We start from the raw sequence: 17,533 nt of genomic DNA, 5'->3' as shown, positions 1-17,533 counted from the left end.
GGACTTAAGTCGAGTAATTTACCCACTAGCCTACTGGTACGTCTAGAACAATTGGGAATATTCTTTTCAGGATTGTATTCGGCAGAAAATATGCAAGTACAGCTTTGTAAAGATATGCACCATTTCTAATTTGTTTGCAGCAAAAGCAAACAAAAAGCTCTTCCAATAATGTAATTAATCTCCTCCGTCTTCTTCTTGCTGATAGATTTTATCCATCAGCTGTGATTTTTGGATACAGAGGCTTGAGCCTCTTTACTCCATCTTCTCGGGTTGAGTATGTAGTTGTGGGTTAGGATTCTTCATGGTCTGTGCGGACTTGTCACAGTAGGGCTGGTTTCACAGGGTCTTTGCCGTGATGGAGCGTGGGTAGTGGTCAAAAGGGTTTGCAGTGGTGGCAGAGAGTCTTCTGCTCAGAGGGTTCGGTTCTGTTCCAATCCTTGGCAGAAGTCCTTACTCACTTCGTTAGATGTTCGTCCAACATCTCGATGACTTAATCTCCTGAAATTTACCATGTGCTAGTGATGTGGGGCCGACCTAGAATGTCATGTCAGCAGGGACCAGTGGGTTGGCCACCCCTGCGGTGACCAGTGACTAACAAAACTTAGACAGTTGGAAGGGGGACAAGGCAGAGAATATGAAGAAACACTGACCCTGGGCGAAGGAATGGGGGGTGCGGCAGGAATAGAGACTCGCGGCAATGCATCAGTTAGGGCTTCCGTTATTAAAGCCACGGGCCGCGATGGCGGCAGGAGAAGGACGTGAGGCCAGTGAGGGTCAGCAGTGCACGGGTGGCTAACGAAACTGCCCTGTGCTGGGGGATAGCTATGTGTGGAGAACAGACGGCCTGAGTAAAATCATACACTTGCGTTCGCTGTGAGGCCGATGGGAAGAAGCGCGCCCTGGAGAGGGGAAGTCGCTGCAAACGCGGCTAATGGCAGCAGCGACGCTCACGATGCAGGGGCCGTCGAGGTGGGTGGCTCTGGAGAGCACCAGCAGCACCCTCCTTGTGCATAGCTGTTACCTGACCCACGACTCAGGTTTGGGTCGCAATAAAACACCAAACCCTCGAGGCCGCAAAGGTGTCGTGTGCATACATGGCTTTACTGAGGTGTGCGTCTGCCGAACAAAGAGCTTTGACCTCCTGTGATCCCTTAACGTTTGCAATTTCGCGCCCAGAATACAAAAAAAGTATATCCTCGCTGCCTCATCTAGAAAAAAATCATTTTAATTAGCCTGGGGTCAGGCACACAATTTCTTGGTGCTGCTGGGTTAAAAATAATTCTAATTTCTGAAAATAAGTCATTCACTGGGGAAAAAAGATATACACGTTTTATAGTTTTAAAGATAATTGTTTGCCACATCACCACGTATATTAATTGCTATTTCAATATGTCAAAGCCACTGATTGTGAATACACATTCTCAAAACAGTTTTCCCCAAGATCACAGGGCAGTGCAATCCCATCACTTCTGAATGCCTATTAAGGTAACTCAAAAGTACAATTCAGTACACCCTTCTGATGAGTGATGCAAACAAGATTAAGTGCTTGCCTGTCAAACTAATCACAATTCAGTCATCTAAGCAACTGTAGCCTTTATTGAGGCAAATACAACAATCTGCACTATTCAAAACTATTCCAAAAAGATAAAGTGAACTGCACTTGTTTCTAATTCTAATGCAATTGTCCTCGCAGTGCATTTTATTTCTTCAGTGAGCTGGGTCGAGCTATTGAAATTATTTGCATTTTTGGAGTGACGGCCATGAGAGTCTAGGCAACAAACTAGTAACCCTTGAGCTCACTGTGAAAAGTTGTTGTCTATGCTCAGTATTGGAGTGTGGTACTGAAGGAGGTTTAATTGGGGCGATCCCACTTACCCGATCGCCGCACTGACTCATGGTGGTGTGGGGAGCAGGCCTCGACCCCCTGGAGAAGGTGGGTTGCATGAGAACTGGCGTGGACTACCCACTTGGAGGAGTAAGTGGGTGAGCATGGCAGTGTGCCCCTGCTTGGACTGGCTGTCATCCTGGGCAAGGATGCAGGCAGCGTCCGCCAACATTAGTAGGAAGGAGCGCCCATTACCATGCAGAGGTTGGCCAGTGCCCTTGGGACAGTGATGCCGGAGAGAAAGCGTGGTGTGGAGCACCATGGCAGACCGAAAGAGTGCTACTAAGTTATGGAGGGAAGTGCACGGGCCAGCACCTGTTTAGGAAAAGACAATGGGAGGTAACTGCCTCTTGAAGTGATGCTTGATCAGGGTCTGCTGATGGACCACATTTGCAGTATTGCATGTTTACGTTAATGTTATGTTCTGAGCTCCCCTTAAGTCATTAGTGAAGGTGTGACACGACAGTAGTCTGACTGCCACTGCCTGTTGGTAGGTGTGGTAGTAGGTTTGCGAGGCCTACATCGGAAGCCTGGGGGGGGAGGGTGATCACAGATTCTATGTGCCCTCATCCGGCCCCTCTGCCTGGATAGTGGCTGCTAGGGTGGGGTGAATGGCCAGGATCTCTCATTTATTTTGATTTATTTTTACATTTATAGCAGCGAATTGGCAAATGAATATTCTTCAAAGTACAGTATCACTCGCAGCGGATTACAGTGTGCAAGTGGATTCTTATTGCATAATCTGACCGTGCCACGCCTCATGGTGCGGGGGCTACATCAGGTATACTAAGGGACGACACAGGTAAGGTAACGTACAGTCTGGCAAAGTCGCACCTCATGGTGCGGGGGGGGCTTCATCAGGTATACTAGCGGATAGAGGACAAGTAGGGTACAGTCTAGTAGCGTAATTTGCGGCGTGAATGCAACGCTACAGGAGATGCAGGAGCGGAGGATAGTGTAGAGGGAGGAGGATAGGTACGTAACTAGGTACAGCAGGATGTATAGACAATATAGTGCAGTGTCAGTTATAAGAGGATAGAGCCATCTGATGAGGAGGCACTTATGTTCATCTTCAGTAAGAATCCGGCTGATCACAGTAGGTGGGATTGGCGCGGCAACAGAGCGGAAGGCAGGCAAGTAGGTAGTGGGCAGACTGGTGAGACCTCACGCTAAATAGCGAATGACTGTGTCGATTAGATAAGATCAGATGAGATAAAACCGTGACGGTCGGCCAGTCGTAGTGCGTCTGTTGGGAAGGTCTGAGTGTGGCTAGGAGATGCAGTATGGTCACAGGCTGTTAGAAGGTGGGAGCAGGGTGGTTTGGAAGGGTGAGCAGCGTGCTCGAGAAGTAGGGCAGCGGTAAGAATGGGCAGGAAGAACGCAGACTCCTACCTGAAGGTGCAGCGATCCGCCAGGCCGGTTGCCAGGTCTGGACAGGCACAGACAGGAGAGGTCCTTTGGCTTGGTCTTTTGGGGTGGGACTGTGCAGTAAAAATCCTGTTTGAATCTGGTCCCAGTGCCCTCCCTCGCGTCGCACTCTCTTCAGGGCCCCTCCTCCACCTCCACCAGCAGGGCCTGCTCTTCTTCGGGAGTCAAGAATCACCGGAGCACTCGTACCCCCTCTGGGAGTGGCGAGGGGCAGGCATGAGGGGGCACGCAGGGAGGAGTGTCCGGAGCTGAGGCACCGAGCGACATGATGAACAGCCTCAGGCCAGGGGGGTTGGGTTTGATCAATGTGGCCTGTAATGTGGAGGTTGGGTCTGAAAAGGCAGGGTGCATTCCCCAACTCGTTTCACCGTCGGTTATCTGCCCCAAGGCGATCAGGATGCAGGCAGATGGGGCTCTCAACCGCTGGTGGATAATATTCTTGAGATGTGTAACACAGGCTAGAGGCACTATATCGTCTGTCGTCATCGTGATGGTAGGTTGATGTCAATAGAGATCCCTTTGGGGATTGAAAGACCATCACTAGTGTTGCAGGTTTATTGCTAGGGGCTCGGGAATGTCGCCGCCTCAGGTAGTTTGTTTGAGAAGTTTACCTCAGGTTGCCTATTAACTTGCCTTTCGTTCAGATAGTGTGGGAGGGGGTGGTTATAGGGTGCGCCCCTTCCTGGCCTGGAGCTAAAGAGTCTAGCCAGTGGGGAATGGCAAAAATAAAACCGGGCCACACGGACATGCATATGAAAAGAACGCAGTTTAAAGAGGGGGATAACTTTAATGCCAACAGCCCACCCAATTAATAATAGCATCCTAGCTCTTACTAAACTGCAACTAGGCCTTCTCTCTAAATCGACACAACCGCTCAACTTGCAACCATTCCTCATCCAACTGGACCATCCTCCATGAAGAAGGGGAAACCCTGGATCTCTACATTTCGCTGTAATCATTCCAACGTATCACTGTAATGGGAGGAACAACACCGTTTTGTATATATTTGTACCAATGCTTCACCCCTAAATTGTTAAATGGTTTTGGCATAGGAAGAGCTCCATTCATAAATGCACATTGATGGCTGTTAATGTAGAGTCCACTAACCAAGAGCCATTCACTGCTTCAGGTATTCTCTTTATGGTAGTAGGTTAAAATGTTGATAGTTAAGTTAGACTGCAATGGTCGAGCTGACAAAAGTCGGCATAACTATATATCAAGTGTGTATATGGGGAAAGGGTGGGAGATGGGCAAAGGTAGGTAAGGGCAAGTTAGGGAGATGGGAAGTCGGTAAAAGGGAGGGGTACACTTCCCTGAATTAAAAAGTAAAAACACTAAAAAACAAAGGCTGCCTTTCAAAAGGATAACTTTTGAAGTCGACCTTGGCTTCAACAGTGCAAGTAATGCGAGGTTGACCTCTGGGAGGTCGGCTTTGTCCATTCTCGTTTTAGGCACCGTCTCTCAAAAGTCGACCTTTAGGCATGACACTCTCTTGATCAGAGTTTCCTTTGCAAATGATTATTTTGAAATGTAAACTCTTAAATGTACTGGTAGAAGTTCCCATCCATCACTAGCTCATGTTTGTTATGGGAGACTTGCATCTGAGTGCTGAGAACGCTGGGGGGCCAGTAAATCGGTCTGTTGGTGTATTTGCCAAATGAACAACTCCTCTCAAAGGACCCGCCTTCAACTGGATATCACACCACACCCATCACAAAGATAGTCTGCTTCTTCCCCCTTGATTACAGCGACCACAGCTTGCACTTGTGCCAAACACACCCTACTCCACCCAAGCCAGACACACCCCAAACCCACAGCTCAAATGTCCCCTTTCTAAAATAACCTGACCACAGTCCTTTCTATCTTTACTACACAACACACCCTAACCTCACGCTGCCACAGCTGCAAATAGCAATATAGAAATCTAAGCAATCCCATTCTAGTTTGTCAGAGATGCACATTCGACCTCCGTTCAACACACAAACAAAGGCAAATCACCTGACCCCAAAAACAGAAAATGGCACGGTATTGCTGATGTCCTCTTCAGTTTGCAAGTTCGAGTCTTCCCACTCATCCACAAAGCACTGCACTGGTTTACATGCAACGTGCAAAATATATCACATGGCCCAAAGAAAACTGACAAAGCAAACCCTCACCAATCGAAGAAAAACTGCACAGCCTCACTATTCTCGAAACCCGAAAGACCAACTGCAGTAGCAAAATGAAAGCCCTCAAGCTCTCTGAAATGCCTTCTCGGCAACAAATTGAGAGCACTGTCATCCACGCAGAAATAATTCACACTAAAGAGACGCCAGTACATTTAGGCCACACACAATCGAAACTAAAGACCGTTTCGAATACATTGTAGGGGGCTCGCGTAGGAGATGAGAAATCGATCTTATGTGATAGATATCCTTTTCCTTTAAGGTCAAAGTGTGGTACCATACCTTTCGTATAAGTTCATGCAACATACTGAGGCAGAGGCTATTCCACCACCCTGCTCTATCCACTGACCTAGAGTCCTGCATGGAACTTCCTTCATAGGCCACCATGATGCCCCGGCCAGCAACTTGCATCGAAATCACTGCAGACCCCAGCGTGCAGAAAACCACTTTGAGGGGCTGGCAGTTGCGTCTTTAAGGCATGCTGCAAACGACCACTGACTAGGAGACGTGAACCGAGCCGCACTACCGACCTGAAGTTATGTTGAACCCTCTTCACAAAGTACCATGAATTTACTGACATCCCGCTGTGCTGAACTACCATCATTTTGATCTCTCACCATGTTCACATCCCCCTTCCCATGCTGAACGTTTCCTCATACTATCCCCTTTCCTTGCTAGCATGTCTCTGGCTTAATGCCCTCCTGTACTAAACCGTACCTAATGCTTCTCTGCCCTGGCCTAAGACTTCTAAGCCAACCATGCAAATCTATCCTCATGCGTATTCCTGCCCTGATCCAGTCCTTGGCCGACACTGCTTCACACCTACTGTGCTGCATTTCCCCTCACACAGAGTCCTACAGTGCTGGCTGCTCACTCGCCAGTGTTCCCCCCCCACTCAGATGGCTTGAGCTGGTCCCTCCTTCACACTTGTGATTAGCCTCTCCTCCTACGACCCTACTTTGTTGTTGAACTCCCACCTGCCTCCCCTCTGCTGATAGGCACCCATGCTGCGGACAGCCCGCCCCCTTGTTGTCCACTCCCTCATGCTGACGCCCACCTGGGCTGTGCTCCACACCCCTGCTGACCTGTACCAGGCTGATGGATCCAATTCCCTCGGCTTACCCCACCCAACCTGTGCTCATCTCCTCTGTCGTGTTCTCTTCTAGGTGACATGCTTCAATGAGCTGGAGATTATGATTCACCCAGATGGTGTGATTCCAGTTCTCACCTTCCTTCGGGACCATACCAACGCACAGTTCAAATCTATGGCTGACCTGACGGCTGTGGACATCCCCACCCGGCAGAACCGTTTTGAGGTAAGGTGGGGGTTTGGCATCTTAGTTCCCCTGGCGCCTGAAGGGAAGGTGTGGGGTAAGGGCTATTGGTGTGATGGGTTGACTGGGCTTTTATCTTAAGGCAAATTTAAACTGGCTATAATGGAAAGTCAATTTTTTTCTTCTGCTGTCTCTGTATTTTACTTCCGGTTTCTTTCCTTTTCTTCATCTGTTTAAAGTGGCATAGCAACAAGCGTATTATTTTCAAAAACCTTTTCCTAACTAAATCTGTTTTTCTGGTTTTGTGGTATATTTCTCTTTTCTTTATTTTTTAATTGTATTTTTGATTGTTTTCTACCTATATTGGTGTATTTACAATATCGGAATTATCAGTTGAATTGTGAACTGTCTTTATATTTCCAATTTCATTTATTTATCCTCTTGTTTGTAAGTCACCAACATACTTGATTGGGGTTAGATGTTGAGCTATGTTAAATTATGTAATACATAAATGACATCCAGTACCAATATAGCAGTCATTATGGTTTTTCACATACTACCTCACAGAATACTAAGTTTCCTAAGCAAAACAGTTAATATTTAAGCCCTTGCTCCAAGGGGGTATTGGGTATTAGTTGGCTGAAAAGTGTAGAGAAGCCCCCTAATGCTCACACCACAAAAAATACAACCCAGTAGGGAAAAAGGCCCAGCACACCTCTTGCAAGGAAAACAGTTTTTTTATTGCCACAAAAATAGAAATGTCAGAAAATAACTCTGCTGCCACGCAATGTTCTGCCGAAATCAGTACAAACAACACTTTATGAAGTCATCGGTGATGTAAATTACATAATGTGCAAACCCGTGTGGCTGTTTGGTTGACAACCTATACATAGGCTACCTGCTCCATAAGGGATACCAGGCCATTGGACCCAGCACCTTCTGTCCATCTTCTTCCACGAGGGTTGTTCTTTTTGCATCATCGGGCGTGGCGCTACCGCTGATTGGCAATTATGTGAAGATAATACAAACTCTATCTCTAACCTGATGTGCACCTGGTACTGCAGACATGGGCTAAGAAGATACTTTGATGCCATTGTTTCTAACAAATTGCAGCTCGGTTCCAGGCACGTTGGCACCCGACCAAAGTTCCCCAACCTCATTTTATCCCTCCCGCCACTTCGCAGCACAAATCGCGCGACCTGTGGTGAAGGCAACTGATCTGAGTTTTCAGAGCTTTTCTGATCGATTGGGGTCCTAACAGTTTTATGGTTGGTGGTCTGGGACTGGCTGGTACCTTGGAATGCAGGGGTCTTGGAACTGGGGCTTTCTGGTGCCATTACTTAGAGCTGGAACAGGAAAGGTCCGAGGCTCGGGCCCTCCTTCTCGTGGGATTGCTTTTCACAGTAGCTCTCAACCCCCTTGTGGCCATGCACGGTGTATTCCTATTGGGATACAAAATGTTGGCAACGTTAGACAATGAAGGGTCAATGAATATCTGCAGTTCTGGCCTTTCTCACCAGTGCCCAAGCTACAACCTATTCCCGCCTGCATACACTTTTTTCTGTGTGTGTGACTCAGGCCTGCGGCCCTGGCTTCAGTGCAAAACTAGGTCTCGATTCAAATATGGTTGCTACTATCTAAGATCTAGTTTGATTTCCCATATATACAGAGCAAAAATGTGCACCCACTCCCTGTATTATGGCCACTAACGACTCTCCCTTCCACCTGTAACCTCCCGTAGCCCCTACCACACATTCCCAGGTCTCTGTTTCACCCGAAAGTGCTGGGTGTTCGCTAACAAAAGCCCAACCTAGCGTCCCGTGCTAAGCAAGGGCGTTCAGGAGGAACGTCCTGGGAATTCCACGCGCTTAGGCCTTTAGCACCCAGCTCAGCTTAAATTCTTTTCAAGCTCCTGGACAAATTGGCTATGGAAAGAGCGCTGCAGCCCTGCTAAACAGCACAGCCATGGAAACATAGAGGTGTTGGGGAATATCGCAGACAACTGGTTGTGCGGGTGACTTGTGGCTGACTCAGAAGAAATAGCCTGCCCACCTCTGCCGCAGATGAACTGGGCAGGCAGGGCAGTGGATGGTAGGGGTGCAGGCACCATGGAACCCTTACTAGCTGATCAGTGAGGAAGCGTTCAGAGCAATTAAGGGCCAATAGCGCACAAAATGGTTCAGGAATCCTCCTTTCGAATGGATTGTGTCCTCCAATGCATTACACATCTTTGACATGTAATGTCCACAGCTGTGCACTTCAGAAACTTTTTCGGCAGAGGGCGTCCTGCGTCGATGGCGTCGGGTCCATGTCCCTCGACGGCCTCCGTCAAGGGTGTTGTCACATGATGTTATAAATAGGACGCACAGCGCCTGTAGCCTCAGTTCCATTTATATCCGCGAACGTGTTAACTTTGTGAGACAAAGCGCCTCGTGTGTTTTTCTTAGGAGATGTCTTTCTCTTCGAGCCCTCCGACTCTGCAGTCTTGCTTTAAGACCTGCCAGTACTGCAAGTCGAAGATGTCGCTCACCGACCTCCACCGAATTTGTTGGTGGTGCCTGGGCGAGTCGCACGACACCGACGACTGTGCGAAATGCCAGTCGCTGACTGTCGGGGCCTTGCGGAAGGGGAAGCTCCAGGTACGAAGCGGCTCTAAGCCTGTTAAGTCCCTGACTTCCAAGTTCAGGGGGGTTTCCACTGATGACTCGAGGGGCGGCTCTCCGCGTCGGAAGGATTCCCGGGGATCTTGGTCCCGGAGTGGTTCCTGCCACTTGTCTTCCTCATCCCGGCACTCAAGGAAGCGCCGTCACCGGTCGCCTTCCCCGTCCCCCTCAGAGGATGGTACCTCGAGAAAGGTTACGTGCCCTACAAAGTCCTCGACTCCGGAGGAATGGGCGGCGTTTAAGAAATCCATGATGGCGATTTTTCAATCGTAGGACACGGGTTCGGTCGCGCCTTCTGACGAAGCCGGCCAGGATCGGTCTCGTTCTGTGGCTCGTACGCCTTCGGGCTCGGGTTCGCGACGCAACCCACATCGGGAGCCGTCGAGGTCCTGTATGGAAAAAGGAATCGAAAGGTTGCAAGAGACGTGTCTCTAGGTCTCGATCCTTGTCCCCAGCGAGATCGCAGCAACCTATTCAGGGCTCGGGGCCGGCGTCGATTCGGACATAGCCTTTCCCTCGTATCATCCCACGACGTCGAGGTTGTCGACGCTCTCGACGTCGAAGCCTTCAGCGCTTTCGGCGCCTTCGGGGATTTTTTTCTCAAAATTTGCCATTGGAGTTCCCGATATTGTGGATCCTCCATGGAAGGCTACGTCGAAGTCTGTGAGGCCGGTTTTGGCCGCCAGGCCTTCCTATGTCCCCAGACCTGGGTTTCAACTCCCTCTGGATGATCTTTATGAAGGGGTGGAAAGGTCTGAGTTTGAGGAACCTGGTGACCTTGATAATGCTCCACTTTTTTCTGGAGACAGTCAGTTGGAGGAGTTGCAGTAGACCCTCCATGATGTAAGTGGGCAGGACAATTCCCCGGAAGTGGAATTTGGTAGACCTGAACCTTGGGCTCATGCAAAGTCTTCTTTTAGGAGACTCATGGCACGAGTATCTGCGCTAGTCTAGTCCTCCTGAAGACTTTGTGCAGGATGATGTGACGGACATCTTGGATCAAGGTCCGTCCTCTGACCCTGTTTTGCCATTTCATCTTACCTTGCAGAAAAGGGTGGCAGCTGCTTGGCAGTCCCGGAATCCTTTCCGGCTATTGATAAGTCTTTGACCAAGAAATACCACCCTTCCGTTAGCGACCCCAGCTATCTATCTACTCGCCCCACTCCTGAGAGTTCGGTGGTTCAGGCGGCTACGGCCACCTCAAGGCAGGCGGCGTACCCTACCATCCCTCCGGATAAGGACGACAAGCACTTCGCCGGTTGGGCCCGGAAGGTATTTTCTACTGGGAGAATGGCCCATGTGTGCCTTGGCAAGGTTTTCACACACTCTGTGGAATTGTGATTCTTTGGCGGCTGAGCATATTCGCGAGGGGGGAGAAAAGGGAAGGGTTCCTTGCTCTCGTGCAGGACGGCAAGGATGCCATATGTGAATCCCTTCAGTCGGGTTTGGATATGGCAGACCGTGTTAGCCGGTCCATGGCTGCAAGCACCGTTATACGCAGATTTGCGTAGTTGCGGAAGTCCGGGTTTGCTCCGGATGTGCAGACCAGTCTTCTCAACATGCCCTTTGATGGCGCACATTTGTTTGGCAGCAAGGCTGACGAGAGCCTTGAGAGGTTGCAGACCTCAAAAGTTGCAGCAAAATCTTTAAGTGCTGTGGTGCGTCAACCTCTGCCTTTTCGTCCTAGGGGACAGCAGTGGACGGGAGGTTCCTTTTAGTTAATACTCCTCCTTTAGTAGAATGAGAGGGGCCACCAGTCAAAGGGGCCAGCGAAAGAGTACCCGTGGTGATCGGGGAAATCGGGATGTCAAAGCCGCTCAGGCAGCTGCTGCTTTACCTTCAGGGACTGCCGCAGCAGCTACAGTCGTGAGGCCATGTCCCATGGTGTGCTGGTTGGGGGGCAGACTGTCTCAGCATCTCGAAGAATGGCGTGCCATTACTTCAGATGTGTGGGTTCTGGATACCATTGCCCATGGCTACTGCCTTCCCGTCCTTTAGCGGCCTTGCGACAGTCCACCAGGGAAACACTCTTTGAAGCTTCCGGATCCGCTCCTTGCGCAGGATATCTTGTCCCTGTTGGAGAAGGGCACTATAGAACTGGTGCCTGTAGCAGAGGGGAACAAGGGATGGTATTCCCCATATTTTTTGATCCCAAAGAAAGACTGGGGATTGAGGCCCATCATGGACTTGTGTTGGTTGAACAAACATCTCCGGAAGGACAAGTTCAAGATGGTTACTCTTTCTCAAGTCCTCCAGGCCCTTCAACTTAAGGATTGGTTGGTGTCTCTGGACCTCAAGGATGCTTATTTCCATGTACCGATCCATCCCACGCACAGGAAGTTTGCGGCTGGCGACTTGCACTTTCAGTTTTGTGTCCTGCTGTTCGGATTGACCTCCGCCCGAGTGTCTTCACCAAGCTCATGGTGGTGGTGGCAGCAGCATACCCCAGGCGAGGGGAGATTCACGTCTACCCCTACCTGGACGAATGGCTGATCCGGGCACGCTCTCCCGAGCTAGCGTTGGATCATCTGTGCCACCTGCCGCACCCTCCACAGGCTGGGCTTCTCCCTGAATTTCAAGAAGTCACATCTGACACCTTCCCAACAGCTCCAATACATTGGGGCTGTTCTAGACACGTCCTTGGGGAAGGGTTCGCCTCCCAAGGTAAGGGCTCATCACATTTTGCAGATGTTGGACAAGTTTCAACATGCCCAGAGTCTCCCGGCTTTCGAATTCTTACGGTTGCCCGTCTTCATGGCCTCCTGCATTTTTCTGGTGCCAGAGGCCCGGCTGCGGATGAGCTCCCTGCAGTGGCCTCTCCTCAAGATGCAGTGGTCACAGTTCTCCGGCAAGATGTCGGATCCCGTTCAGATTCCACTCTCGGTCTTCACACAAGATACTAACTAGAACTATGTCCATTTCATTTGAACCATTTTGCCTTAATTATGACGTTCTGATCAGCTCATCAAGTCTCAAGCCGGGAAGGTAAATAAGGACACTGTTTGAGGCATTGGCCTCTGTTACTTTGATCTTTCCATAGTACTACAAGGTGTGGCTCTGGGACTTCACGCTATCTAAGCGCTAGAATATCAGAGAGTTATGCGACACAAGGCACACACGTGCTAATTCGGATAACCATCTGAACTCGGAAGGGGCGGGACTATCAGACTGTTGCAAACCCATTATCTAAGAGGTACATTAGCAGATCAGGCAATGTTCTAGGAAGCACACTGGGGCGTCCATCCAATGACCCTGCAGCCTGCTATTTTAAGAGCAGACGACCTTGGTGGGAAAGCCTGGCGACACCTTGTCACTTGCTATTTATATCATTATTGATAATTGTATATTACACAGATTCTATATGCACAGATTTGTCAAGGTCTGTGTGCTGTCAATGTAGGTATTTTGCCTATCACACTGGACTTATCCGGGATTGCACCTACCAGTCTCCAGTAAACCGCAAAATGCCACCCACAAGAGATACATTTGTGCTTTGCAAAACTGCAGCCCATTTACATTGATCAGTGTTCTAGGAGATGGACATCCTAAAATGAGATGTCTGTCCAAAAAGGTCACCATCAACCCAGCTACAGGTTGCCATCAACCCAGCTACAGATGGGCTGAGGGTGACCGGAGACTGTGCATCCGCGCTCTGTGGTAAATGACAAGCTTTATTACATACAATACCTTTTGCAGGCTAACCAACTAATAGTAGGAGCGGCATGGCTGGTGGGGACCAAATGTCTGTATACTCTTGCGCAAGAGCAGACACAGCAGTGTTACAGACGTGAAACAAATGCAAGTGATTATGTGTGTTAGGAGTGGCATGACATGTGGCAATGCCTTTCTCAGGGACAGCACCTGGTTGGAGATGGGCACTGGGGAATCTTACCTTTGGCACAGTCTCCGTAAAGTTCATGGGCAGAGGTAGGATGCTCTAATGGGGCTAAATATCAATCAAAGTAAAGAGTGCCCTGCCTCGGGATGTGAGCGCATATTCAGAGGACCATCCACTTTTCATGTCCGTGTTTTTGTGAGGGGGAGGACTCCTTGGCATGTAGAACTGTGGTCAGTTGGTAGGCTTATGGTGCGGTTGAAGTGATGCACCCCTATATTTGTGATTCAGGTGTCGGCCATTCCACAGGTGGAGGCATAGTCATGGTGAGTTTTTCAGGACATACTCTATTGAAGGATTCTGAGAAGCCACTTTAGTGGGTCACCAGGTTTTACACTGATGTCTAACTCTCAATGGTAGAGTGGCTGAGAAGCAAGGCTTAGATTCTGGAGGAGGTAGGCTTTGTGCAAAGTACAGCTGACAGTCAAGACTGGTAAGAGAGACCCACCTAAAGTAGGGAGAAAATATGTTGCACTTCAAAATACAAGACCTACAAGACCTAAGAGACACAAAGCATTGCAAACAATGCTTAGGAAGTCCAGGCTTGCTACAGGATGAGTAAGTACATCTAGTCACACAGGATGATAGTGCAATTTGAACTCCCTCTCTCGCAGTTGAATGTGGGCTGGATGGAGTTGTGACCCTAGTGTGCCTTGGTACTGTCTCATGCTAAGATATGGTCTGGGGAGTAGGACCGCTCTAAGTAAGGAACAGGGGCCAGAACCATCCAAATATAGGGAAGATGGCCAGGAGTTGCACATTTAGATTAGGTGGTAGGGCTTTCCACATTTGGCGTAGGGAGCAACTTTCCTTCTGTGGGTCTGGAAGCCACCCAAGCATAGTTCAGGGGCAGGACCTGCATGAATGTGACTAAAATAAGGGAGTCTCTCCAAATCTGAAGTGGTCAGGGGACTATGACACCTTGAATCTGGTGGCAGAAAGAGTCTGAATATTTCTCTGTCTCTAGAGGACTGTGTGCAAGGACCGGGAATAATTACACACACGATGATAGTCTCTGTTCTGCATTTAAACAGCTGTGCTCTCAGAAGGTATACACTGCTCATGGAAGCAATGTATAATATGATGGTACTTAACTGCCCATGTGGTTCCTGACCCTGGCCATTATGGGAATTGCCAGAAGTGAAATCACACCAAGATGAGTCATTTTTGAAGAAGTGGACAATGATATTATTGCTCTCTGTCTTCCAGATCGTTTATAATTTGCTCTCTCTGAACTTCAACTCCCGGATCCGTGTGAAAACCTATACAGACGAGCTCACCCCTGTCGACTCTGCTGTTACTGTACACAAGGCAGCAAACTGGTACGAGAGAGAGGTGAGTGTTTGCTCTGGTACACTAGCTGCGACACTAAAATTAAAACGACTAATGGCTTGTGCATACCTTGGTCCTTAGCTCTGCAGTGTCTCAGCCACTGTTTAGCCCTTGGCTCCACATTCTCCTCTGTGCCAGACCAAGCATAACCCTTGGCTATGTAGTGCCCCTGCTAGTGTACATCATGTGTCATTACTCTATTTCAAGCCGTACACGGCCCTAAACTCAGAGATTATATCAAGTAATTTAGATCCAGGCTCAGCATTGTCCAAGATCATGCACACCCCTTGACTCGTAGCTCTACGTTGATCCAGGCTCCGTCTGAATCTTCACTTGTGGCTCTTAAGTGTGTCAAGCCCTCAACATCTCTTGGCTTCTTAGTCTGCAGAGATCCAGGCTGCGCGTGCCAATCCACGTTTACTGATTGTGTAACAATCTCTTGTCTTGTGATCTCTTTTAGGTTTGGGACATGTTTGGGGTATTCTTTGCCAACCATCCTGATCTCAGGCGGATTCTAACAGATTATGGATTTGAGGGACACCCGTTCCGGAAGGATTTCCCGCTTTCTGGATATGTTGAGGTATGGATATAGTACCCCCTGCAAATTGGCACAGCAGGGCAGGAAGTGTGAGTAGGATTTAGGACTGTCCTATGTACCAAGTATTAAGATGGATTTTCAGAATCAATCCTTAGGACAGATTCTGAGATGCCACCCAATTCCGGTGAACAGGGAAATACGCTTGTGTCTAGCCAAACTTTAACAAGGTAATATGACTGAGCAGTAAGGCTTAGACTTAGTAGAGTGTGAGAGTGGTGAAGGCATCTGTTTAGCACACACAGGGCACTCTTCACATTTAATTTAATTTTGCAGAAGAGTGAAACAGTACAACATTAGATCATTACAATTTCAAAAGAAAAACTAAGAAAAAGATCCAAAAACAAGAAGATCCTAACCAACCCCACCGCATGTGCCAATAAGTCTCTCTTCACAACCCCTCCAACACTTGGGGGACTCGTAGCAGGAAACATCTTTGACAGTCTGACCAAATCAAATTGCCACCTATGTAGGAGCTTGATGGAATGCTGTCTGTACTGGCAAGATGATGGCGTCTTAGAAACCCCACTGCACAGTCTGCGCCAGAGGACCTCATCCATCTCGACCCCCAGGTCGCTTGCCCACTGCCCTCTCGTTTTCTGTGGTAACCCCACCTGCCCAAACCAGGGCACCATACATGGCTGATATCAACCCTCTCATTTCAGTACGGCTGTCAAGTAATGTTTCAAAAGGGGTGATATCTCTCCCTATCCTGTGCCTGATGTTCGTGTTAGGGAGAATTCTCTTTTAAGGCTAATTTCCCAAACCTAGTGAGTCCCCCAGCAGCTTTGCTGGATTTTTGGGGTTTATTTTTTTCTTCTGCTAAGAGTGAGACTCTTTTTCTCCCACTCTTAGGCATGATTTGAGAATGTCCTTTGACTGTGAATGTGTTTTATAGGCTATGGGGTCTTTTACTCCATAGGGCGTCATGTGTTTTTTGTATGTGTTACACAGCACCCTCAGTGCAGTAACACAGGGGTGTCATAGTGACCCCCAAACATGACTCCATACCCTGGGACTGACTACTGTCTCCCAGGCATGTAAAGTCACCATTGGCTTTACTAGTCTCAAATTGTGAACAGAACCAGTACAAACCATCATATTGTGGAAGTACTGGTAGGGGAAATTCGATTGCCCCTAGGTCTGTTTTCCAAGGGGGCACTGTCCAGTCCCCCCTTGTCGAGTTTCTGGCTGGTGGCAGTGGATACCACGCGAAATATTCCGCCGGAATATTTCTTATGGGATTTTCCCATTGATTTTAAACACACCACTTTATGGTGCAATGTTAAAGATACTGCCGGGTTATTTATTTAATAATTCCCTCGTTGGGTCTTTTTGCCAGGACTCGGTTTTAAAATGGCGTTTGTGTTCGCCTCTGAAACTCTAACCCAAGTCGAGCCCTTTGTTCCACTTTTTGGCAGGCTTCTGCACAGAAGCCCTCCAAATGGTGCCACTCTGTCTGGGGTCTACAGGATGTGTGGGAGGGGATTAGGCACCCTGGACTGAGTTGCCTTGGCAACTCAAGTCGCACTCTTGTGCGATTGGCCCAGTGGTGAGCCAAGCGGCTCACCACTTAGCAGGTGTGAGTGACAGCTAGGCTGTTGAATGGGGTTTTTCTGCATAAAAGCAGGGCTTTGGGGACTGGAACTTCAGAAGTCACCACAGGACCTAAAGAATCCGAAGAGGGGAGAAGCTGAGCCATCTACGACGACGACACCACCGGTGGAGTCCTGCTGTACAAAGTCACCACTTCCCCGACGACAGAGATCTTCTTCCAGGAGAGTTTTCTTCCCTTTGAGCTGGTGGGACCAACCAGCTCGCCTTTTTTGCCTTCCTGGACGTCTCGTAGTCAAATCGCCCGTGCCAAGCACCCCGGCGGCCGGATAGCCACACTTCACCACTGACCACGAATAAAAGGGTCGTACCTTTTTAATCTGGAACTCCGCGGCTGGTTTCTTCCCTGGCAGTGCAACGACTTCCAGCTTTCTTTCTCTTCCTCTGGTCGAAGCCACGACTTGCACCCGCTGCCAGGAACAACTGCCACCGCTGGAGCTTTCTCACCATTTCAGGTACTGTGTCCTGCCTGGTCTCCCTTGCAACGGAGTGTCCAAGGTGTCCCGTAAATCCTTGACTTTCCAACTGGGTTGACCTCAGACCTGCTAACTTTGCAGAAAATGTCAAAAGAGGTTGGAGTAATTCAGAAAGGCAAAGACTTTGAGTGCATTTCCACTTTATGATCTTGGGCACATTCCGCCTTGCTCTCTCCAAGAGTGGGCCTGGCCGATGAACTTTGGCT

The 17,533-nt window shown here is 48.9% G+C and overlaps 1 protein-coding gene across 1 annotated transcript in view; it reads left to right on the top strand.

Annotated features, from left to right (window-relative positions):
* The window catches only part of NDUFS3 (NADH:ubiquinone oxidoreductase core subunit S3), a 211,143-nt gene that overhangs the window by 170,170 nt on the left and 23,440 nt on the right, over positions 1 to 17,533 (top strand). Inside the window, exons 4-6 of the mRNA XM_069623098.1 lie at positions 6,645 to 6,794; positions 14,520 to 14,645; positions 15,103 to 15,222. Of these exons, the coding sequence (XP_069479199.1) occupies positions 6,645 to 6,794; positions 14,520 to 14,645; positions 15,103 to 15,222 (396 nt within the window). The remainder of the gene's footprint in view (positions 1 to 6,644; positions 6,795 to 14,519; positions 14,646 to 15,102; positions 15,223 to 17,533) is intronic.

Source organism: Ambystoma mexicanum, chromosome 11, assembly GCF_040938575.1.
Source record: "Ambystoma mexicanum isolate Mex_15411 chromosome 11, UKY_AmexF1_1, whole genome shotgun sequence".
In the NCBI taxonomy this organism is placed as follows: domain Eukaryota; kingdom Metazoa; phylum Chordata; class Amphibia; order Caudata; family Ambystomatidae; genus Ambystoma; species Ambystoma mexicanum.
Note: the sequence above shows the minus strand (reverse complement) of the source record. Positions and strands in the feature narration are given on the sequence as shown.